This window comes from Ammospiza caudacuta, chromosome 13 (assembly GCF_027887145.1).
Source record: "Ammospiza caudacuta isolate bAmmCau1 chromosome 13, bAmmCau1.pri, whole genome shotgun sequence".
Classification (NCBI taxonomy): domain Eukaryota; kingdom Metazoa; phylum Chordata; class Aves; order Passeriformes; family Passerellidae; genus Ammospiza; species Ammospiza caudacuta.
This window is the reverse complement of record NC_080605.1, coordinates 2,739,669-2,762,269: the sequence shown is the minus strand read 5'-3', so window position 1 is coordinate 2,762,269 and position 22,601 is coordinate 2,739,669. Positions and strand designations below refer to the sequence as shown.

At 50.8% G+C, this 22,601-nt stretch overlaps 1 protein-coding gene across 1 annotated transcript in view; it reads left to right on the top strand.

Moving 5' to 3' along the window:
- Nucleotides 1-22,086, top strand: part of LOC131563691 (hydrocephalus-inducing protein-like) — a 70,484-nt gene extending 48,398 nt beyond the window's left edge. Inside the window, 27 exon segments of the mRNA XM_058813807.1 lie at nt 50-67; nt 388-478; nt 1,423-2,080; nt 2,570-2,650; nt 3,149-3,345; nt 3,511-3,693; nt 3,913-4,032; nt 5,261-5,420; nt 5,525-5,697; nt 5,854-6,052; nt 6,750-6,849; nt 7,389-7,488; nt 7,958-8,126; nt 8,337-8,575; nt 8,894-8,966; nt 9,578-9,782; nt 10,187-10,413; nt 11,000-11,151; nt 12,098-12,290; nt 12,845-12,953; nt 13,544-13,792; nt 14,137-14,279; nt 14,634-14,855; nt 16,031-16,191; nt 16,703-16,794; nt 17,377-17,728; nt 21,849-22,086. Of these exon segments, the coding sequence (XP_058669790.1) occupies nt 50-67; nt 388-478; nt 1,423-2,080; nt 2,570-2,650; nt 3,149-3,345; nt 3,511-3,693; nt 3,913-4,032; nt 5,261-5,420; nt 5,525-5,697; nt 5,854-6,052; nt 6,750-6,849; nt 7,389-7,488; nt 7,958-8,126; nt 8,337-8,575; nt 8,894-8,966; nt 9,578-9,782; nt 10,187-10,413; nt 11,000-11,151; nt 12,098-12,290; nt 12,845-12,953; nt 13,544-13,792; nt 14,137-14,279; nt 14,634-14,855; nt 16,031-16,191; nt 16,703-16,794; nt 17,377-17,728; nt 21,849-22,086 (4,904 nt within the window).
- The last annotated feature ends 515 nt before the right edge of the window (nt 22,087-22,601 follow it).

The following is a 22,601-nucleotide window of genomic DNA, read 5'->3' as shown; positions in this document are numbered from 1 at the left end:
TTATTAATCTTTTTACCTTCTGCCTCAGTGTAACTAGCACTCATCTCAGAGTTGCAGGAGGTCTGAGGTTTAAAGACCTCAGATGTTAGAGATGTTAGATTTAATGTTAATCTCTAACATTAAATCTTGGGCACAAGAGCCAGCTGCTGTAGCTCAGTGACAAACGACTGTCCACAGCCTTGGTGCACTTAAGCCAGGCAAAGCCCAGGAACTCTCTGCTCAGCCATAGTTTGGGGGATTGTCTGAATTTTGGAGCAGGGATATGAGCTCCCCAATATCTCCTGGGATGATAGGCTGGGTGGGGAAAAGCTGTGAATCCTTGCAGCTGACATAGAGCACCCAGCTGTGCTTGCAGTCACTCATTGTTTCTCTTGCACATCTTGCAAGTGGATGAGGATGAGCATGATGCCCTCCCTGAGGAGAAGAAAGCAAAAGTGGATAAAATATTACAGGAAAGGAAGAGAACAGAGACGCAGGGGTGAGTAAGCCCTCATGGGTTACTGCTCAGGGTTTTGTCCCTGGAGGGTTTCCCTGCTCCAAGGACTTTGAGCTCAGAAGTATTTGATATCAAAGGCCAGATGGGTGGCCAGTCTCTTAGCTCCTGGTTCTCCTTATGGTGGGACAGCACCCAGAAAAGCTCATGTCCTTTAGGCTCCCCTTCAGCTGCAGCAGGAGGCAAGCACAGGAGAAGCTCTGCTCCAGCAAGGCAGCCCAGCTCAGGACTCACAGGAAAAGTGTGGAGCTGGGAGTGGAGGCTGCTTAAAGCAAGCTCAGGACTCCTTTCAGCCCAGGCTGAAGTTGGTTCCATGGAGAGGAGACAGATGAAGCTGCTTCAAATTGTTTCTATGGCAGATAGCACTTGGTCAGACAGTTTGCTTGGTCACAGCTGGGTTCCAGCAGGAAACCTGGCTGACAAGAGCCTGTCTTGCAGGAGAAGAGTTCCTGCAGACTCTGCTTTCTGACTGATAGGATTATTCTCATTAAGGAGCAGGCTGTGCCCACAGAGAAGGGGTCTGAATGAGCTGAGTGAGAATTGTAGGAGAGATAAGCAGATGTCAGCAATCTGTGCTCTGCTTTAAACTGGGAAGTCAAGAGACAAAGAGCTTTTTCAGGCATCAGCACAAAGAGCTGGTGGATCAGCCTTTGGCAGGGGCTGGAGGTGTCTGGCTGTGCCTTAAGAGGGAAGTGGTACAGTTGAGGCCTTACAATGGCAAGGCTTAGGTTTGGCTGGTCCTGGAGGTGCCCTTCCACCAATGCCCTCACTTGGGATGTTCCCAGCCTCTGTGGGTTGAGGAAAATCCACAGAAATGAATTCTGCCATGGCCTCAGGGTCAAGGAATGAAGTGCAGGGCCAGCCAGGACTGGTGAGCCCAAGCTTCTGGTGGGGACTCTCAGTGATGTTTTCTTCTTTGTTTGCTGAAGGGAGCTGAAGCAGCCAGCTCAAAAGCTTGAGGAGGAGGCAAAAGCCTTAGAGCAGGAAGAGAGGCAGAAGGAGGAAGAGAAGCCGAAGAAGGAAAAGAAAGTCTCCTTCGGGAAGCAGCCTGCAAAACCAGAGAATGAAATCAAAGCTCCAGAGAAAAAGGAAACCAAAGTCCCAGAGAAGGGGGCACCCAAAGCCCCACAGAAGAGGGGAACCAAAGCCCCACAGAAGAGGGGAACTAAAGCCTCTGGGAAGGGGAAAACCAAAGTCCCCAAGGACCCAGCTGAGATCTTGGTCCTGAGGTTTCAGATCTATGAGTCATCACAGCAGGACATGGCACAGGTTTTCTCCTACTGGGACAGGGTTCAGGGTACCGTGCAGTTACCCGTGATCCAGAAGGGAAAAAAGTTCCAGCCTGCAGGTGGAAACAAAGGCTGGAAGACCAGTAAGCCTCAGGAGAAGGTGAAGAAGCAGCCTAAACCAAAACATGAAGGCCAAAGGAGTCTTCAGTCATCTCAGCTGAGGACACAAAGCAAAGTTGCAGAAGGGGCAGTCAGAGACAAGCATGTCGGGGTGCCGTGCTTGGACATCCAGGTCACAGATCCGAAGGCCATGATTGGGGAGATCCTGAGGGATGGGAAGCTGCCAACAGAAGACCAGGTAAAACCCTGCAAGGCTCAGATCTTGAGCTTGCTGTGGTTGTGGGCCCTGGAGCATTGTGTCCTCCCCAGCTGGTAATGTCACAAGCCTTGTCCAGACCCCTGATGATGTTCCACAATGCCTCTGTAGCATCTATGTGAATGGGGAAGTTATCACCATCCCTCAGATGGGCAGAAAGCGGGAGTGCTCTGTGTACAAGTGTCCCATCTGTTCAGTCTCCCAGCCCAGAAATCATTATAAACGGCCCCAGGACAGGGCAGCTCATGGCCATTGTTTTCTTCAGCTGAGTCACTCAGGAGAGGTTTCTCTCCCGCTCCGGCTTGTAGCTCTTGCATCTGTTCTGGAGCCTGCTCACCCCACTGGGCATAGCAAAGCACTTGTACTTCCTATAAGTCAAAAACCCCATTGCCAAAAGCTCAGTGCCTTTAGAGAAGGAGTTGTGAGGATGAAGGTGACAGAGGTATCAACAGAATTTTCTCTTCTGTTTAGCTGCTGAAACATCTGGGACTGCATCCTGACGGCCCTCCCCTTGCCCCTGGTGCTGCGCTCTCCACAGTCGAGTACCCAGAGGTGAGGCTGGGCTCTGCAGAGTGTGTGGAGCCCTTCACCACCGTGGCACCAGGAGGTGCAGCCGTGGGAGACAATCTGGTCGGTGCTCCAGTGGTGCTGGCACTGAAGGTGCCAGGGTAGGGACCAGGCTGGATGGGGCATGGGGGACAGGTTGGATGGAAAGGAATCATTGTGGAGAGGTTGTGAAGATGTGATGGGAGGCCCCATGTCTGCAGGTCTCCTTTCTGCCAGGGATGGGACTCTGCTGGAAACAGAGCAGTTCTGTAAGACAAGAAGGAAAAAAATAACTTAAAACCATCAACTTCCTTTGAGGAGAGGGTCTTGCATTAAGAAGGGGCATCCTAGGCAAAACAAGCACCAATAAGGAAAACCAAGCCCATGGGCAGGTGGACTTATGTATTTATTCTCTCTTCCATTGGTGAACAAACCCTCATTTTACTCTCCAGGATGGGGATGTCTCAGGCCTCACCTCTGCCTCCCTTTTCTCTCTCCCCTTAGGCAAAGGCCCCAGATGCAAAGGGCAGTTCTGCTGAGAGGCAGCCAAAGAGGGGTAAAGTGGTCAGCAGTGTCAGGTCTGCAAAGGAGAACCAGATCTCCACACAGAGAACAGAAAGCTCCCAGGATTCCTCTGTAACAAGATCCCAAAGTCCTTCGAAAGTGCTGGAAAGAGCCTCAACCCCTGCAGCATTCCTCAGGTGAGCCACAAAGGAGGAGGTGATGCTTCTGCTTCTTGGTCCTCTTGCCAAACAAAGTCCATTGTCCCCAGCTCCACAGCAACCCAGTGCTGGGGGATGGTGAGTGCACCCTCCTTGCTTCATTTGCTCCTCAGCAATGTCTGAAGCCTCCTCTTTAATTGCCAGGCTGAAACAGTACCGGTGGAAAGTGCCTGCCCAAGGTCAGGTGGAACTGAAGGTCAACTTCTTCACCAAAAAGCCAGGGAAGTTTGAGCAGACAATGAAGTTTGAGATCGTGCTGTCAAAGCGCCAGTACGAGCTGCCCTGCAGTGTCACCGGCCTGTACCCCAGCATCATCCAGAACCCACGGTAAGGCTGGGCCCCAGCAGCCTCCCACAGCACAGCTGCCCTGAACTCACAGCCAGGGCCGGGGAGATTGTTCTGCCTGAGGCTGCCCAGCCCCTCTTCCTGTGCTGGGAGCTGGGAAGGCAGATGGTACCTCAGCCACCAGGAAGGGTTATGGCTTTCTGATGACATTTCCTACTTGGAGCATCTCATAGCTCCTCCTTCCCCACTTTCTCTGCCCAGGCTGGTGTTTCCACACTGGAGGGAGACCATGGAGGAGGATGAAGTCATCTTCAAAGAATATGTTGAGAGCACAAAGCAATTCCACTTTGGACCGCTGCTGTGTGGGAAGTCAAGAGAGTGGTATGTGCTCCCTGCTGGGCCTTGTACTTTTCTGGACATGCCTGGAGAGACATGCTCTCCTGGTTGCACAATCCAGGGCAGTCCCTGGCAGAGTCCTGGGAGAGACATGGGCTTGAAGGACCACAGATGGGAACTTGAACAGATAAGAGGCAAATGAGCCTTGGAGAGGAGCTGCTCTGCCTACCCAGTGGCTGCCTTGGTGGCCAGAGCCGCGTGCTGCCGCCAGTCCAAAGGTGTTGGACGGTAACTTCTGTCCCCCCCTACATCTCAGCTTCACCCCTTAAGAAATGAACTTTATGGTGGTTTTTGAAGTGCTTTGAGCTCTGCAGGTAGCCTGATCAAGCAATTATTCTGTAGATGGTTTTGTAAAACTTTTGTTCATCTGCAATTATAACAAAATTTTATTATTGACCTGCAAATGGATGTTGAGGGGAACATACAGCAGGAATCACATTTTCCTGTAATGACATGGCATGCTCACTGCTGGATAAAATCTGCCTAAGCACATGGTCATTGAAGCTATTGTGTATTTCTACTTTTACTGTCACTAGTTTTTTTAATAGCGTTTAAGTTCTTGTCCCCATAGGAACTCTGGAGGGTTAGGTCTATTTTGACAACTCAAGGAAATGAAATTAAAATAGTTTAAAAAACCAGACGATCTTTAGCCAGGTTGATGGATGGTTTGGGATTTCTGTTTGACTCTTTAACCCTTTCACTCCAAAGTCATTTCCACACACGAGAGAAGGGTAATTTGTTATCTCTTTACATTCCTCTTGGGAATTGATGCTTCATATTTCTTTCTCAGACTTTGAGCTATTCATGAAATCCAAAGCAGTTGCATGACTTTTATGAAAAAGATTAGCTAAACTCTGTTTCCAAAAGCCTTTCTTTATACACTGCAGGGAAGGCACCCCAAGAAAGAAGGGGAAGGAACCCATGTGCCTGGTGTACTGTTATTTTTCTAGGCACCCTTGAATTTATGTTGTATTAAAAACTCTCAAAGTGGCCTGAGCATCATCAGGCTTCTGTGGTGGAGGCACCAAGTCCAGGGGTTAGGCATAAACTACGGCAAGGATCCTTGCCATGCCTCTGACTGGGATCCATTTCCCTCACTTGTCTGTTAGAGCAGGGTCTCCCAGCAGTGCTTCCTTGGGTGCACACGGTGCTCTCCTCGGTGTGTGGCAAGGGCAACAGTCTCCTCTGCAGCCTTTTCCCCTTTTGTGGACAGGTATGAGGCCCAGAACTGTCCCGGCAACTCAGAGAAGCTAACCATCCTCAACAACTCCCCCATGGTCATAGAGGTCCACTTCTCCTTTGAGAAAGATTGGAAAACAAGGACCTTCGTTGCGGACCCTCGCCGCATGACCCTGAAACCAAAGGAGACGAAGGTAGGAGAAGGGCAGGTAGAGCAGGCACTGCTGAAGTGCCCAGGGGCTGCTCCTCCTGCTCACACTCAGAGCTCCTTTGATTTCTTCTGTGGGGCCATGTCCAGGAGCTGACCATTTGGGCATACCCCACCTCCCCTGGCTTCCTGGAAGACAAGCTCATCTGCAGCATTAGGAAGAACCCGGAGCCAGTGGTCTTCAGCCTGTGCTGCCATGGGGTGGACATGAAGCTGGAGGTCAGCCCCCTGCAGCTGTCTTTTGACAAGCTGCTTCTGCACAGGTCAGTGATCCCACAAGCACTCCAAGACTTGTGACAAAGAGAAAACGTTTGACTCTGGTTTCCGGGGCATGGATGGAGCTGCTCCAAGTTGCGTTCAGTGGCGAGGCTGGTGTGACCATCCAGCAGCTGATACCAAGTGCCTTCCCGTCTCTGCAGGGCTGACAGCAGGACCTTGGTCCTGAAAAACAACACCCTACTGCCCATGGCCTGGCAGCTCCGTGGGCTGGGTGGCCTTGTTGAGGACTTCTCCTTGTCACAAGATAATGGCATCCTTGATCCCCACTCAGAGTTTCAAGTGACAGTGCATTTCAAGGCTGAGCACATTGGCAGCATTGAGAAGATCCTGCGACTAGAGGTGAGAGGGACTGTGCTCTGCCTGGCAGAGCAGGGCACAGTGAGCAGCCATGTGCTCCTAGGGACAGAGTCACGAAGAACTGCACCTGCCAGACATGAGGGTGCTGTGACCCCAACTTCTGCCTCTGCACAGCATTTGCCAGACCATGTAGTGCATCCACATCCCCCCAGATAAGCAGACACTGCATCCTGAGCCTGTAGCACAACCACCCTGTCCCTGTGAATGGCTGAAGGCTGTTGTCTGGTTGTACGGACTGTAGCGTGATCTCTACGTTCCTCCTGGGCTTTGTCTGAAGCCCTTGCATAGTGCAACAAACTCTCCCCCTGGGATTTTGTTCCCCATGGTTTAGGGGCTGCATTTCAGACAGGGTGCAAGGTGATTGGAGAGGGTTGTCAATGCCACCTGCTCTGAGACACCTCACACTTTTTGTGGTTGTTCTTACACCCCTGTGCCTCTCAAGGATGCTTTAGCAGCAGCATTCCCTGCTGCAGGAGTGCAGAGTTGGGCTGATAGGGTTTTTACTGCAGCAGAATCCCACTGGGGCAGCCCCTGAGAGGAACAGGTTAGCAAAGCTTGGGAGTCCACCAACGTTTGTGAAGCCAGGAAGGTCATAGGGGAAGCAGCCAGCAGAGACAAGGACTTTCAGGCTGTCTACCAAAAGAATAATCTGAACAGTGTTTGTTTCTTGCTGCCTCAGGTTTCAGATACAGAAAACATCCTGGGGAATTTTCAGGCTGAAAACATCAAAATCTCTGCAGAGGTCTATGAAGTTTCTCTGAGCATTGACATGCCTGAAGGTCAGTGGATGCCTCCCAAACAAAGCAGTCCAGGTGCACTGCATTACCTTGGGAGGTGGGCAGCCAAAGCACTTGATGGGATGGGATGGGATGGGACAGCATGCAAGGAAGGCATGGATACCTAAAGCACATACTCTGCAAGCTGCGTGGAATAAAGCATTGTCAGGACTCTGACAGCCTTAAGTCTCTCCCCTCTGAACTGAAGTGTGCAGTTTCATGTGCAGATTGGATTTGGGGGCTTTGAAACAACAGTGACGTAAACAGGCAGTTGGCAATGCCCACAGACTCAGCACAGCATTTAAAGTAATTGGATTTGTGCTTGGGAGCGAGGAAATGGAAGGCGAACTCTTTAGCTACTAAGCCTGCAGATATTTTGAGTAAGAAGAGAAAGGGCAGACAAGTAGCTGGAAAACACTTTCAAGAATGGGATCTTGCTGAAAAGGGTTTTGTGCCGAGACCTCCATGTTTCTTGTGACTTGGTGCATTCTGCAGCAGCTCACAAATACCATGTTTGACCTCACTCTGTGGGTTTTCTGCAGGTGCAGATGGAAGCTTGGAATTTGGAACCATTAATGTCCTGGATAAAGTGAAGAAAGTCCTGAGTCTACAGAACAAAGGGCTATACAACATTGAGTACAGGTGAGTCCAGCTGCCTGGTAGTGAGCATTTCCCAGACCTTCATTCTCCCTCTGTCAATGGCTAGAGCCTGTTTCCATGCTGGCTACCTCATGGTAAATACAAAACTTGGGCTCTCTGATCTCAATTGTTTTACCAGAGAATTCAGCCACAAACCAGCAGTTCTTCACAGCTCAGCTGGAGCCCAAAGGAGAGCCCCAGAAATTTCAGCCACTGAAATGCTGAGATTCATTGCCTTGTTTTGGTGGTCACCTCCTTTCTCTTTCTGAGACTCTGTAAAGGAGTGAATGAAAAATTTCAGTCTCAAGGTTTCTTGCAGTAATCTTGTGATTGTCTGCACTCTCTGTCAAGATCCAGGATTCCCAGAACTGGACTCTCCCTTTTTTTTCTGGTCCTATGCAAAGTCCTGGCTGTGCTGGTGGCACCTGTACTTTTAACTGCAGAGATCTCCATTCCTTCCCTTTCTCCCCAGTTTCACGCTGAAGGGTGCAGGTCCCAAGATGCAAGACTTGGCATCCCACTTCACTGTTGAGCCTCAGTCAGGCGTGCTGATTGCATCCCGGCCTGGTGAGAAGGTTGAGATGCTCTTCCACCCCACCAGTGAAATGGTCCTCAAGAACAATCCCATCCTGTACTGCCAGGTGAGCCTCCTGGGCCAGGCTGTGTTATCACACGGTGTTTTGGGAGCGTAAACAAGCTAGATGTCTAATGGAAGGAGGCCTTTAACTGGAGAATCCTCTCTCCTACATACACAAACAAAGTCTTTCCACACCATTTGCGAGGCTTCTTAAGTGGAGCTGAGAATCTGGCTGGCCTCTTTATTGTTTACCAAGCCCTTCCTGTGGACACAGGTGGCAGATGCCAGCCCAGGTCGAGGACGCCCGGCTGTTGCCAACATCCCAGTGAGGGTGTCGGCCGAAGCGGAGTACAGCAAGTACAGCATTGTGCCTGCCTCGCCCACCGACTTCGGAGCCATGATCGTGGGCACCAGGAAGACCCGGAGTGTTGTGCTGAAGAACATAGGCATGGCCAATTTCACATTCTGCATCCGCCAAACACCCAAGCTTGCATGTGCGTTGGAAAGCAAAAGGTATGAGAAGCCCTGCACCACCCTTCCTGTCTGAAGAGGCAGCACTCCACAGCTGGTATGTGGCAGGCAGCCAGGAGACCTGGGCTATCGTCCATTTGCATCCCTGGCTTGGGGACAGGGAGCAAAAACACACCTCAGTATCCCCATGTGTAGCACAAAGCTGGTGATAGAGCTGCTCAGTCCAGCAATGGGAGCTGCTGGCTGCTCTCTGCGAGCCATAAGGAGCAGGAAGGCTTTCCTCTGTGAGGAGGAAGGCCAGCTTTGGCCTTTGAGGCACAGGAGCTCAGCATGACAGATACCTCTGCTTTCTCCCCTCAGTTCAAAGCAAAGGAAATCTGCTCCATCAGCTACAAAGCGCTCGACAGAAAAGGAATCAAGCTTCTCAACACCGGTGGGTGACTCCTGCTGCCCAGCAGTGCTGCTGCAGGGGATGTGAGAAGATGCTGCTGTGCCCAGGCTGGGGCTCATCGCCACAGGGTGGGACGTGGTCTGCAAGACCAGTATCTGCTCAGTCCCACTGACAGTCCTGTAGTCTGGCTCTGACCTGGAGTTGTGGGGTCAACAGAGGGGAGCAGGTCCTGTGTTTGGTAGCTGCTAGCCAGCATATGTCTGTGAACACCTCAAAAGCAAAAACATCCCCCACTGAACTCCCAGTCCACAGAGCTCAGACAACATCACTTTTTCTTCTTCCCAGTCCCCTACCTCTCTCCTATCATTTCTCAGAGCTATTTCGGCCCTCTGGTGTTACCTCTGGAGGTTCAAAGCTACCACCTTCATTCTTTAGATTCAAACTCCTTTCTCTCTGCCACTTGGCACAGGCTTGCAGCTCCTCTTGGCTTGTTGCTCCCAGCCTGGGGCTGCCATTGGGCCATGAAGTCATCCTTCCCTGCCCTGTGACTGGGTGTTTGGGCCCAGCTGGAGGCCACGGCAGGACATACTCTTTGCTGGGGGGCTCAAGGCACAGCTGTTAGCCATCAGCCTCCTCTGGAACTCTTTCTGCAGAGTCACCTCAATCTTGGCGCGTTCACGGTGTCCCCCTGCTGTGGCTCCATCCGTCCGTGTGGCCTGCAGGTGATCAAAGTGGAGTGCCTCGCAGGGCAGGAGGGGACATGTGAGCAGCAGCTCTACATCGACATCATGGGCAGAGACCCCAAGGACAACCCCCTGGGCATTCCCTTCACCCTGATTGTCGAGTCCTGCCTCCCAGGTACCTACTGCCCACAGTGCCCTTGGTCACACCTGCTGCTGATCAGCACCTAAACTTGCTGCTTGGATAGAGAGGCATGCTAGCCCTGGTGTCCCACCTTAAAATCCTCAGAGGTTCCAGCCCTCTTCAAGTCCACCACTTCACTCATCCCTCCCAGGCTGAGAGGGATGCATGGGAGGATAAAAGGAAAGCAATGCTCTCTAAGACTGAGGTTGACTGAGTTCCATCCTCACAGCCAGCTCCCGCACCCAAGGCTGGGTTTAGCAATCACCCAGGCAGAAAGGGCTTATCAAGGCTTCTGAGAGGCCAGCAGGGTCTAGACAAATTCATAAGGGAGGCCCCTCCGTGCTCATCCCTCTGCTCAGGGAGGCTTCTCTGTGCTCATCCCTCTGGTCTGTCCACAGCACTCGTTCAGGATGTCACGTCAGTCTTCAAGGACTACCCGATCTGCAGCAGCGCCGACCTTGAGTACAAGCTGCAGTCGCTGGAAGGCATGGGCCTGTTTGTCAGAGATGAGAACAGATTCGTTTTCAACAAGATTCTGGTTGGGCAGGAGGCAGAAGCCCATTTCAGAATTTGCAATGCAGGCCGTCTGCCATGTGACGTGGCCCTCTCCATCCTGCCTGGAGAGGTAAGAGCAGGAGGCCAAGGTGGTGGTTGCCCTCTAAGGGCTGGGTGAGAGCCTCTTTTGTTCTCCAGGTGCATTGCTTCCTGTGGCCCAGACTAGTGTAGCTCAGTGCAGGTCAAACTGCAGGGGAGAGCAGCAGAGCCAGGGAACAGTTGTGTGGAATTCTGTGTGTCTTGGGCAAGGTTTTGGCTCACACCTCTGGGTCTTCAGTGGGAGAAGTGAATCCTTCTGAACCTCTCCTGGAAGCATACGCAGAGAGGGGCTGTCATGAGCTGACATGCCAGGGCTCAAAGCAGAGCATTTCCTCAGGCTCCCTGGCTTTTCCTTCTCTTTGAAGGCCAGTTCTAAGTTGTTTACAGGGGCTTTCATGCAGTGCCCATCTCCCATATAGGCTGGGGCAGCTGCCAGTGCTCCAAACACACAATGCTTTAGCACAAGGTCAGCATTCCCTGGGAGGGAGAGAGCCTGCCCAGGGAAGGAGGAAGGAAGACACAATGTCTGGGGCTGTTCTCAGTAATGCATTTATGACTAAAACTGTGTCATGTTGAAAGGTGTTTTCTCCTAACACTGCTCTCTGGGTTCCCCCAAGGAACAAATCCCTATCAACAATATTTTCAATCTGGATCCTGTCAAGATGTCCATTCGTGGCTCATCCTCTGCCATTGCTACGGTGACCTTCACCCCGCCAGACAAGCAGAGCTACGACTGCACCTTCAAGGCTTCCCTTGTCATCCCCAAAGGGTAACTGACCCTGTGAAATATTGGGGGAGGCCTCACTGACAGCTGCCTCTCCACTGGGAAGGAACAGGCCTCTTGTTAGCTCTAATGCTTTCAGTAGCCTTAGGCAGAGTATTTGGCATGAGATGATCTGGGAGTAACTCTTAGAGTAGAAAAATGAGGCTGATAGTTTATTCTGTATGAAGAACTATCAAGACAAGGAAATATTAGGTAGTCAATTTGAAGTTACTGAGATGTGCTGCAGCTGACCTGGGCGTTTCCATGGACAAAGTTTTAGATGAAGCAGTTTCTGTGCCAGTAAGTCAGTAGTCACATTTTCCTCTTTTTCCTGTAAAATTAAGTGATCCTCTGTGACTCACTTGCATTCATTAAGCTTTTTTATGTGATTGATTGGAGCTGGTATGAAAGAGGAACGCAGTTCCTCTGCCCTGGGACCTGTGAACTGGGGCTTTGACCTGTCCTTCCTCAGCAATTTAGTGGCTGAATCACAACAAGACAAGCCTAACTGCTAATAAGGAATTGCTTTTTTACTGTTCTTGGAAATGATCTTTGCTGATGGTGACGATGATTTATTTTTGCCTTGTTGCTTTTGTATTGCTTTTGTGCTGTGCTTTTGCTTGTTGCGTTAAGTCTCATCTCACTGCAGACAGGGGATTTGCCATATCTCATCTGGTGCCTCCTTATTTACCTGCTGCACTGCATGATTGAATTAAGTGAAATTGTTTTTAACTGCTATTGTGGAAGGCTCTGGCTCTTTGGAGCAGATTCCTCTAGTGAATGGCCCTGAGTGGATTGGGAAGAGGCCGGTGGGGGGCTGTGTTGTGGAAGCCCCCCAGCAGCACCAGGACCACCAGGCAGGGAAAACACTGTGGGTGGCCCTTGGTGCTTCACTTGCCCAGTGAGAAACGGGTTAGTGCCAGCTGAAATTGTTTCTGCACCTCTCCTGCAGCTCTGTGGAAATTCAACCCCAAATCCTGACCTTCACCATCAGTGGGAAGGGGCAGGAGCTGCCGGTGACGGTTGTGCGCCCAAATGCTCGCAGCAAGAGGGGAACGGCCGTGCTGCGCTTCAAGAGGCTCCAGCTGGAGCATTCAGAGATGCTCCCCCTGGTCCTCCGTAACAGTGGCACCAAACCTGTCAAGGTGAGGAGGACCTGCTCAAGGAAGGTTTGGGAACAAGTGCTTGTGGCACAGCTGAAGGGTCCCAAAAAACATGGCAGACCTGGGAAGAGGTGTCAGAAATTCTTTTTAAGCAAGTGACTGACATCTGTTCTCCAAAAAGAGAGTTTTTGAAAATTTTCCATCCAGTCTTTTTTCTTTAATTGAACACAAGAAAGGTGGTGGAGTATTTTCCCCCATCTCTCAGGTGACCTTTTGTTCTCATGGACATGTGTGGTTTCCCAGTTCCATTAGATTGTATTTGATCCCAGTTTACTACATTTGAGGGAAACTTAGTTGGGGTTTAATTACATTCTGCCCCTTACTTTCTGTCCTGTTTGGTTCTGTGTCGGCTCTATCCAGATGCCTCTGAACGCCCTTTCTTCTCAGCTGGTTTGACTTCACTTTTGTGCTCGGTGCTGTTTTGTAGTGGGAGAGGTGCCAGGCTGCCATGTGGGACCAGCAGCACTGTGGTGTCAGTCCCTGTGCCATCCTGTACTCACACCAGCATCACTGTGCTCTGGCTTCTCTTTTCTCAGTTTATGTTACAGATGGAGGATGAGCACGGAGCGTTCTCCTTGAAAGGCAGGGCCTTCACATTCAAGACAGTCCTCACTGGAGATATGGAAGAGGACTCCGTCAGAAACGGTAAATTCCTTAACCATGCAGTGTGATCATGCACAGAGGGAAAACGGAAAAAGAGCCCTGCTCTTGGCTTCTCTGAGCAGCAGCCAGATGTTAGTTTCATTCTTTGGGCTCTCTGTCCCCCAGGCTTTTCCTGGGGACGTTTCGCAGGGTCTCCTCCTAGCAAGTTGTAGGAAGTTGTTCAGTTCTTCTAGACAGGCTGGGTTGAGTTGTGGGAGACTGTCACTACCTCAGTGGGCCCTCTGAGGTATTTGCTGCATGTGGAAAGGTACCAGCCTGAACAGACACAGCCCTTGAGCACACAACCAGCAGGCAGAAGCCAAAAGCACTCTTTGGCTGAGCTTTGCATATGGCTGGAGCTGGCTGGAAGCAGGTGGAATGAGGGCTGGGCATCAGCCTGAGGTTAAGCTGCTTAAGTGGTGCTGTGTCTGGGGGTGGCAGGCTTGTGAACATAGCAAGAGGGTCTGGAACCACTGTGGGTAGAACCTGTGCTTAGAAGGCAGCTGGTTTCAAACTCTTATTCCTCATTTATCCTATGGAAATATTTCCTCTGTACAGCTGTATCACTTAACTCTGATTTCATTGCTGTGCAGAGACCAAGCCCCCAAAGCAGACTTTCATCCTTCTGCGTCATGGGCAATCGGCACAGTTTAAGGTCATTTTCAAACCCACCCTGGCTCAACGTGTGGAAGGGAAGATTGCTCTGGTAGTGGGGGACATCTGCATGACCCTGGTTGAGCTGGTGGGTGAAGGCCACAATGACGAATTCACCCTCGATGGATTAAAGGAAGACACCCAGGAGAGGAATGCCAAGAGCAGTCTGAGGAAAGACATCATTGATGGTAAGAGAGGAGAGGCTGCCAAGGTGGAGCAAGGAGGAGGACAATGTCTGATCACGTGTGTCCTCCCTCTAGCCAGGCCTGGGCTGTCACCCGCGGGACTTGGTGGCTTGTGGGCGTGGCAGCCATGCATGCAGAGCAGTGTGTGCTGTGCTGCACGTTGGTGGCTTAAGGATGTGTCAGGGTGTTTCCCTGGAAGTGGTGGGATGGGGAACTGCCTGGGGAACTCCCTCCAGAGGGAGGAAGGCTTGGAGCAAGGAAGCATTGAACGTGCAGGTGTCTGTGCACCTGAGGGGGGCAGGTGGAGCTCCCTGCATGCTGACATGCCTTGCTCTCCTCCACAACAGCTGTCAGAGTGAACCACATCGAGTTTGGGCACTGTCCTGTCGGGAAGCGCTGCCGCAGGACCTTCACCATCACCAACCGCACCCTTACGCAGTCCATGCGCTTTGAGTGGGATGCAGACGCCCCATTCCAGTTCTCCCCCAAGGTGAGCATGCACTGCTCTGCCTCTCCCCATTGCTCAGGCCCTGCCCTGGTGCTCCCAAGAGCAGGCAGGGCAGGGAGTCCTCACATGCCACTGATATCCCGGTTCCAGTGCCATGTAGGAGATGCAGTCCCTGGCTTGGCTGGGCCAAGGCTGCCAGCCTTGCAGACAAGACTTCATATTTTGGGAGGTGGCACCTTTTGTTCTTACTTTTGTCTGTCAAATTTCACATAAATCCACTCTGAGATGCAGATTTCTGGCACAGCTGTTCACCACATCAGTTGCTTTTGCTGTCAGTCCTGCCCTTGGCAGTGCTTCCAGTTTGGAAGTCTTGACTGTTTCCCTGATTCTCCCTAGGTGGGACACCTCCATCCTGGCTGTGCCAAGGGCATCACAGTGATCTTGAGATCAGATGTCCCAGTCACCTTCAGAAGGCACCTTGTGAAATGTAAGGTGACCAAGATCAACTTTGAGCAGCCACGAAGGAAGGTTCTAGACTGGGACGACCAAATGCGCACTGTGACGTTGAAGGATACCACGTGGAAAGACCCAGCAGCCAGGTGGCCTAAAAAAGAGAAGGTAAGAAGCAAAAGGGCAAAAAAAGGCAACCCAGCTTTTACTAAAAGAACCACCATAACAGCATCACTGCTGGCTGTGCAGCTCCTGCTTCCTCTGACACTGCACAGCCACGAGGCTCAGCAACAGTGCATTCCAGGGGAGAGGTGGATGCACAGTGACTGGATGCACTCACACAAGAGGGGGAAGCCTTTGGACAAGAGACCTTTAGCCACACACAAACTATCAGTCTGTGCCACAAGCACAAGTGTTGCAGCCCATGTTGAATGGGAGACAATGTTTTATAATTTTATCCCATTTTATGGTGTTAGAAATCTCTTCATCTCATTTGGTGCCTTTTCACCAACAAGGAGTTAAGTCTGCTGCACTCTGTCTCTTCTTTTAAAGTGGAGAGAAATATACTTCTCCTGCATATGCTGGTGAGCTCCAAGTTTTGTCTGCATGGATACCAGAGAATTTGGTTATAGTCTCTGTATTGTGTGGGGTATCTCATCACGAAGTAACCCAGGCACTGCATGACTCTATGGAGGAGTCCAGAGAAGGATCATCTCCAGAGACTCTTGCTTTTATTGTCATTATTGCCAAACACACTCATCTTGGGCGAAGGTTCTTTCTGAGTTTCTGGACCATTTTAAGGCCTCTAAAAAACATCCTCTTTTCTATCAGAACATCTGCAGTTGGAGACTTTTCCAATGAGATCTTTCACATCCCAAAATGCCGATGCTCAGCTCCCAGCAGTGTGGCTGTTGCTCCGGACATGACATCTGGAGAGCACTTTCTCCTAAGACAAGAAGGAAAAGGTGCTTTCTAGAACTCTTCAGTCTTGAGGTTCTCCATCCACAAAGCTCCAGCAGGAGAACTTAACCCTAATTTTGCGACCTGCTGGATTTACAGGGGACAGGAAAAAAGCCAGTCCCTCTACAACAAGGTTGAAGGACAGGGACTGGAACACAGCTATCCATGGGGATATTAACAGCTGTGGTAGTGACTGCTTGGATCAGTGGGTAGAAACAACTACCGTAGACAGAGCAGTCCTAATTTTGTCATCTTTCCAGGGAAGTAAAAGTCAATGGTCCTTTCTAGTCCCGCTGTGAGGCTGATCTTGGAGGCCAGAAGATTCCCTTCTCAGCCTGACCTTCTGGGCTCTGCTCAGTGATTTCTCCCTCCTCTGTTTGCAGGTGGTTGAGCCAGTCCTGGAACCAGCTCACACTGTGGTGGAGGAGAGCAGCCAGGAGGCTGAGGTGTACCTCAGTGCTGTTGTTGCCCACGCCCAGTTCAAACTGAGCACAACCGTGGTTGAGTTCAAGGATACCTTGCCCTTCCAGACAAGGACAGCCTTGTGAGTGCTGGAGGCCAGGCAGGGCCCTGTGAGCGGGAGCTGCCTTTGCCCAGGGCTGGCCCAGTGCCTGCTTGCCACAACTCTGCCCCAGCCCCAACCAGCACAGGCCCCTTTGCGTGCACACAAGGCCAAGCAGGAGATGGTGGTCAGGAGAGCCTCAGGGCTGCCAGACCTTTCTGCTGAGAGCAGCCATGGGTTTGCTCTCACTGCATGTCACCTGTCCTCATCTGCTCAAAAATAAGTTTGCAATCAAACCAAGACCTAAAGTCCAGAGTAAGCCCCTTGGCTTCAATGTCCTGGGCACCATGTTGGCCCTTTCCTCTTAAACATCCACACTTGGAAATACTGTTTTGGGCCACCCAGGACAGCAGTCTGAGCATGGCAGGGCTGCCTGGGGAAGAAGGTTCTCTTCAGCAGAAAGTGGTACCAGGAGGCCATCAGACAATCTTACTGTACTATTTGCTTTATATTTATTGGAAATTTTTTGTTATTCCTCCTTCTTGCTTTTCAGTTTCAGGCTATGCAACACAGGGAAGATAGCCCTGGAATACTTCTGGGAGGAAGCTGGAGATAGTGAAGCAGCGATGAGGACTGCTCTGGCACGTAAGGGCATTTCACTTGGTAGCTGAGAGCCTGGGGAGAAGACCCTGCCACTTCACTCCAAAACATGAATTGCTTTTTCATCCTTCTCCACACATCCACTTTCATCAGCATCTTCCCAGCTGCAGCTGGAGAGTTTTTGCCGCTATCTGCCGTTCATCCCCTTCTGTTCTCGCTCTGCCACTTCCGGTCTGCAAAGGAGCTGAGCCAGCCTCTGGGGAGAGCCACGTGCTGGGTCAGGACTGGGAAGGGGGACATCGGGGACATCTCAGACTCCTTGAGAAGTCTGAGACTGGGAAACACAATGGTGTCACAAGTGAGCTGACCTGTAGCCACTGTCTGTGTGCAGTTCCTCACTCCAGGGCAAATGCAAAGTCACTGTCTAAAAGCAACTCTCCTGCTTTGGCACAGGAGTGTGTGCTTCAGGCAGAGACCCTGTCCCAGACGCCCCATTTCCTGCTAAAAGTACTTGGCCAGAGATGCTCCAAGTGCATCCCAGCTCTTTTCCACCTACCTGCATCAGGAGGCAGAGCTGCTGGGAGCACAGGATTTTGTCTTTGAAAGGTGTCCTCCTCCTCTCTGCAGGTAATTTCCTCTCCTCTGAAACTTTAAGGCGTTGCAGAAACCTGCTGCATCGTTTTGGGTGGCAGCAGGACCAGGAAACTCAGGCTTTTGAGCTGCGGCTGCTGCAGCGGCTGGCCAAGCACCTGCAGGATTCCAAGAGGCAGCAGTTCGAGGAGCAGGACCATCCCAAGAAGCTGCGCAACTCAAAGCGCGTTGGTTCCGCCCTGGAAATCTTCCCAGATGCCATCTATGACCTGCCACTGTTCTCCATCAAGCCCTACCACGGCATCATCACTCCTGGCCAGAAGCAGGCCTTTCAAGTGCAGTTCTCCCCAAAGTGCGCGGGGATGTTCCAGACCACCCTGCTGTGCAGGTGAGAAACAACCAGCCCTTGCCAACTCATGTTTCTGATGGCTATCACTGGGTGATCACAGGGTGGAAAGGACCCCAGTAGGTCATCTGGTCCCACATGGCACAGGGTTGTGTCCAGAGGGCTCTGCAATAATTCCAGTGAGGGACACTCCACACCCTCTCTGGGCAACCTGGCACCTGCACAGGAAAGAAGTTCTTCCTCAGGTTCAGATGGGATTCCCTGTTCAGGTTCTGCCCATTGCTTCTTGTCCTAATGCTGGGCACCACCAAGCAGAGCCTGGTTCATCCCCCAACACCCTGCTTTCAGTCCCTCTGACTGGGATGGGGAGGAGGGCATGGAGTCAGGCAGCCCCAGAGAGGTGGCACAAACACCCACAGGAGCACAGAAAGATCATCATCTGGCCTTGGGAGGGAGACACTGGGAAACGACACTGTATGGAACATCACACTGCTGGAAGGTTGCAAAATCTGGGAGATCCAGGAACCAGCAAGTCCCTAGCTCTGCTTCCTTTTGAGACAAGCAAGGCCTGCTTCTCTGCCTGAACCCTGTGTGCTGTAGTTGGTCCCCAGGCACTTAACAGGTCATGGTCCTGCCCTTGCACCTCTGCAGCCTCCACACAGCTTGTTTCATTTGCTGCATGCTGCTTGCACAGAGGATGCAACACTGTGCAACTTGCTGTGCGAGTTGCAGAGCAACTGGCTGGGAATGTTTGTCTGGCTAATACCAGTCCCCTTCTTCCTAGAATTTCTAACCTGAATCCAACTGAGAAGATGAGGCAGGTGACTGTGAAAGGCAGAGCCTTGGAGCAGAAGATTCTTGGTAGGGCAGACGGAGAAAGGCCAGGGAGCCAAGGATCAGGCGCCCTGGAAACCAGCACCTGAGGGACAGCATTTGTGTCAGCTGGAGCTCCTGCAGGAGGCAGCAACATCGTGCCTTCTGCTGCTGCTGGTCTCCCCCCCTTCACCAGAGACCTCTGCAGCTACCCTTCCGAGCTCCAGTGAAGACCTCTAGCCAACCTTTAATCACCTACATAACTGTTTATTAGATTGATAATAATTCATTTTCAACAATTAATTGTTAATAAACAATTGTTAATACATGGCTAACCGTCAGCTTGTCTTGGTTGGAAAGACAGGTGTCTGCGGGACCTCTCTGGAATGGAAAATGTGACCTCCTCCTCTCCAAATTATTATAACTTTGAAATTAAGGGGCTTTCAGGCAAAGATATGGGAGAAGTTCTTTGCCAGTATGTACGGCAAGGCAAACAAACAACAACACTGGCAGCAACAACAAACAGAAAACAGAAGCAGATACCCAACCACAGCCTTCCTTTGGCTGCAGGCACTTTCCCTTTGCTGTAGTTCCAGTCACAGCTGGCAGGAAAGGGAGGCAAATAATGAATAAAACAATTGCTACAGTAATTGAAATTAAGCTACACCAAGGAATGCACTGGAGAGCTCAAGCACTGTATGATCAATTCTGAAGAACTTATTGCTGTGAGGGAGTCTCTGCAGTAGCCAAATAGTGACTGGACAATGTTGAAGTTGTTCAAAGAGAAATAAGTGATGAGAAAACACCCTAGTGAGGGAAGAGCTCTAGCCCTTAGACCCTTTCAAAATATGCAAATACATTAGACTGAGTTCCCCAAAATACAGAGATGGAAATATCTTCTTGGAACAGTTGATCACCTCACCCACTGGGAGCCTTTCCTATCTCAACTGCAACTACCTCCAAAGTGGCTAAGATGCTATTAGAACAAATCATTCCCAGATATGCAATAACCTGAAAGAATGGACTCAGGTAAGGGAACACACTTTACTTCAAAAATTTTACGTTCTATGTGTTGTATTAGACATAAATTGGAAATTCCATACCCCGTGGCACCCTCAAAGCTCTGGATGTGTGGAGAGAATGAATGCTATCCTTAAGAACCGTATTACCAAATTAATGATTGAAACCAGATCAGCATTATTACGGATCAGAACTGCTCCAAGAAAGGACATAGGAATTTCTCCCAATGAAATATTACTTGGGTTACCTAATCTGGGAAGGTAGAGCTGAAACTAATGACTTCCATCTCAGAAATTATTGCAGGCAATTACAGCTGGTGCTTTGAAGAGTTGTTTTTTCATAAGAGGTTTACCAAAGGGTGTCTTCTTCATTAGCAGATGGTGTGACAAGGTGTTGATTAAAAGACCAATCAGGTCCACCTCTATCAGAATGGTGTATAAAAGAATGCATTTCTAATAAACTCAGCTATTAGCTATGCACTAAGAACCAGAGGAAGTAGCCTCACATTGAGAGGAAATTCAGGTTAGATTTTAGAAAAAAAATTTTCACTGTTCAGGAGTTCAGGCCTGGGAATAGGTTGGCCAGAGAGGGGGTGGAGTTGCCATCCCTGGAGTTGTTAAAGAGGCCTCTGGATCTGACCCTGGGAAATGGTTTAGTGGTTTAGCGTTTGCAGTGTCAGTGCTGGCCTGACGTTGAACTGATGGTCTTAAAGATCTCTTTCACCCCTGCCGGTTCTACAACTCCAAGCGCTTCCCGCCCGGCTGAGGGGAAGGCTCAGGGCTGTCCCGAGTCCAGGGGCGGCTGCGCCTGAGGGGCTCGGGCGGCGCTGCGGCTGCGGCGGCTCCTGAGGGGCCGGGCCGGGCTCTGCCCTCAGCTCCGCGAGATCGCAGCCCTCAGGCCGGCGGGGCCTCCGCTGTCCTTCAGCCCGACGATCCCACCCCATCCCATCCCTCAGTCCGGCGATCCCACCCCTCAAGCCCGCAGATCCCATCCTCAGCCGGGCCGCGCTCGGCAGCGGGCACCCGCCTCGCCTCGGGGCTTGCCCGGAGCCACCCGCGCCACTGGACCACAGGTACTCGAGCCGTGCTCCATTTTCCCCCTCGAGACTCCCTAACCTTCCCACTCAAGAACGCAGCTGCTGTTTCATCAGTAGACTGTTGCCTTTCATCCCCCTCCCCTCTTTCTTATGTTCTTTCGCTTTTATATTTGGGCTGATCTGGAGTGCTTACTAAGGCTTCAGAGTGGAGCTGTGATAATGAGCTGTAAATCACGCAGGGCTCATCTGAGGGAGGAGGGAGCTGAAATAGGCCAGGACAGCCCCAAGTCCTGTTCCACAGCGCAGCGTCCTCACGGCCTTTAGCTGCTGCTCTGGGCTTTGGTTTCCACAGGAGGCCAACAAGGCGCACTTGTCCCCTCTGGGTTTGGTCCCTGGTTTCGAAGGATAAGTCCTGCCCAGGCTGGCTGCTCTGCTGGCCATGCCAGCCATGTGCTCTAGTGCTGCTGAGCACACGCACTGACAGATCTGCGCTTCTCCCCAGGAGTGGTTTCTGAGGTTTGAAGCAATGTTACTGGGTTGTTTGCCATAACTGATGGAGAAGTTTCATATGCAACACTTGCCAGCTGTTTGTTGAGATAAATCTAGTTGCTTGTCTTTCCACCTTGCTCTGTGATGCAACAACTGAGGTGAGCTGTTTGCATCTAATTAATGTAAACCGGCTTATAAACACTATTTTGTGTACCTTCTGTAGGTTGCAAAAGATCCAGGAAAAAGTCAAGATGTGCCCTTGTATACATACAGTTTTAAACCCCTTGTGCTTCCTACATTGTGTAATTGTATAAACATGTATTAAATTAAACTTTTCTGAAAAGCAGTTAGCTCCAGAGTGAACTCATTTTTGCAGCCTTCCTTTTGTTTGGGCGGGTTTTGTTTTTTCTTAGGCTGGCAGAGTGGTGGCAGCAGGACAAAAAGAGGTGAGGAAGGCTGGCAAGCTTTTTCTTGTTGTGGCAGGGTTGGATTTGTAGGAAAATGAAATGCACGTCTGTTATCACTTCTGAAAGGCTGCAGGGAATTGAAGTCTCTCAATTCTCACTCTCTAAGGGAAGCAGCAAAGGAATGGCGGCAATTAGTAACTCCCAAGAGAAAGCAGGGCTGGCTGTTTTCATTAAGATGACAATGATTCTGCTTTGAGCCTTTGTCCACTCTCCAAAGATAACCTGGTAGTTACAAATGCAGAGCTATTATAAAATACTGTATTTTGCGCGAACGCGTATGCGGCTCAAAGTCCGGCTAGCTAGAGGGGAAACTGCCGACGCCTCCGCTGCATCTGAGGCCAGCCCCCCCTGGCATCGCGGCCTCGGGCTGGGCCGGATCGCGGACTGGATTATACACGCTGGACGAGACGAAGAAAGGGAGCGACCACTTGCTGGGGGCTGACGTCGGTTTATTGAAGGATGGCAGGGACCAACAGAGGGAGGGCAACGACCAGCAAAATGGCCTCGAGCAAGGGGAGAGGCGAGGTTTTAAAGGCAAGGGGCGGAGAAAGGAGGGAAACCCCGCTAGCAAATAGGAAAACATATAGGGAGATGCACAACATAACTGACATGCAAACATATCCAATAAACACAAGGTTAGAGAGGAGCCCCGGGACCCCAGCCAATTGCATCCCCCAAAGAGAAGAAGGTTCTCGAAAGCTGGGAGGAGTGGGGGCTGATTGACTGAGCCCAGGGAGGAGGAAAAGCTTACTTAGATGGTAAAATAAGGGAGGGGAAGTTACATAACTTGAACTATTGACAACTGAAGGGGGCAGGGGTAACCACAGTAACATAACTGTCAGGAGAGCTGTGGCGGGAAAACTGGGGAGGGAAGAACCATTTTACAAGGACAACAGGAGAATGATACATAAAATGGGGGAACACAAGAGAAACTTAAAAACGCACTACAACATCATTTCCAAAGGAAAACTTTGCCATACAGGAATACATTAAACTGTGTGTGAGAGATGACAGAGTAAAAGCAGAAAATTGGGAAAAGTGCATTTTAGAAAAATGATGTAATTTATACTGCATATATTATAAACGCTGC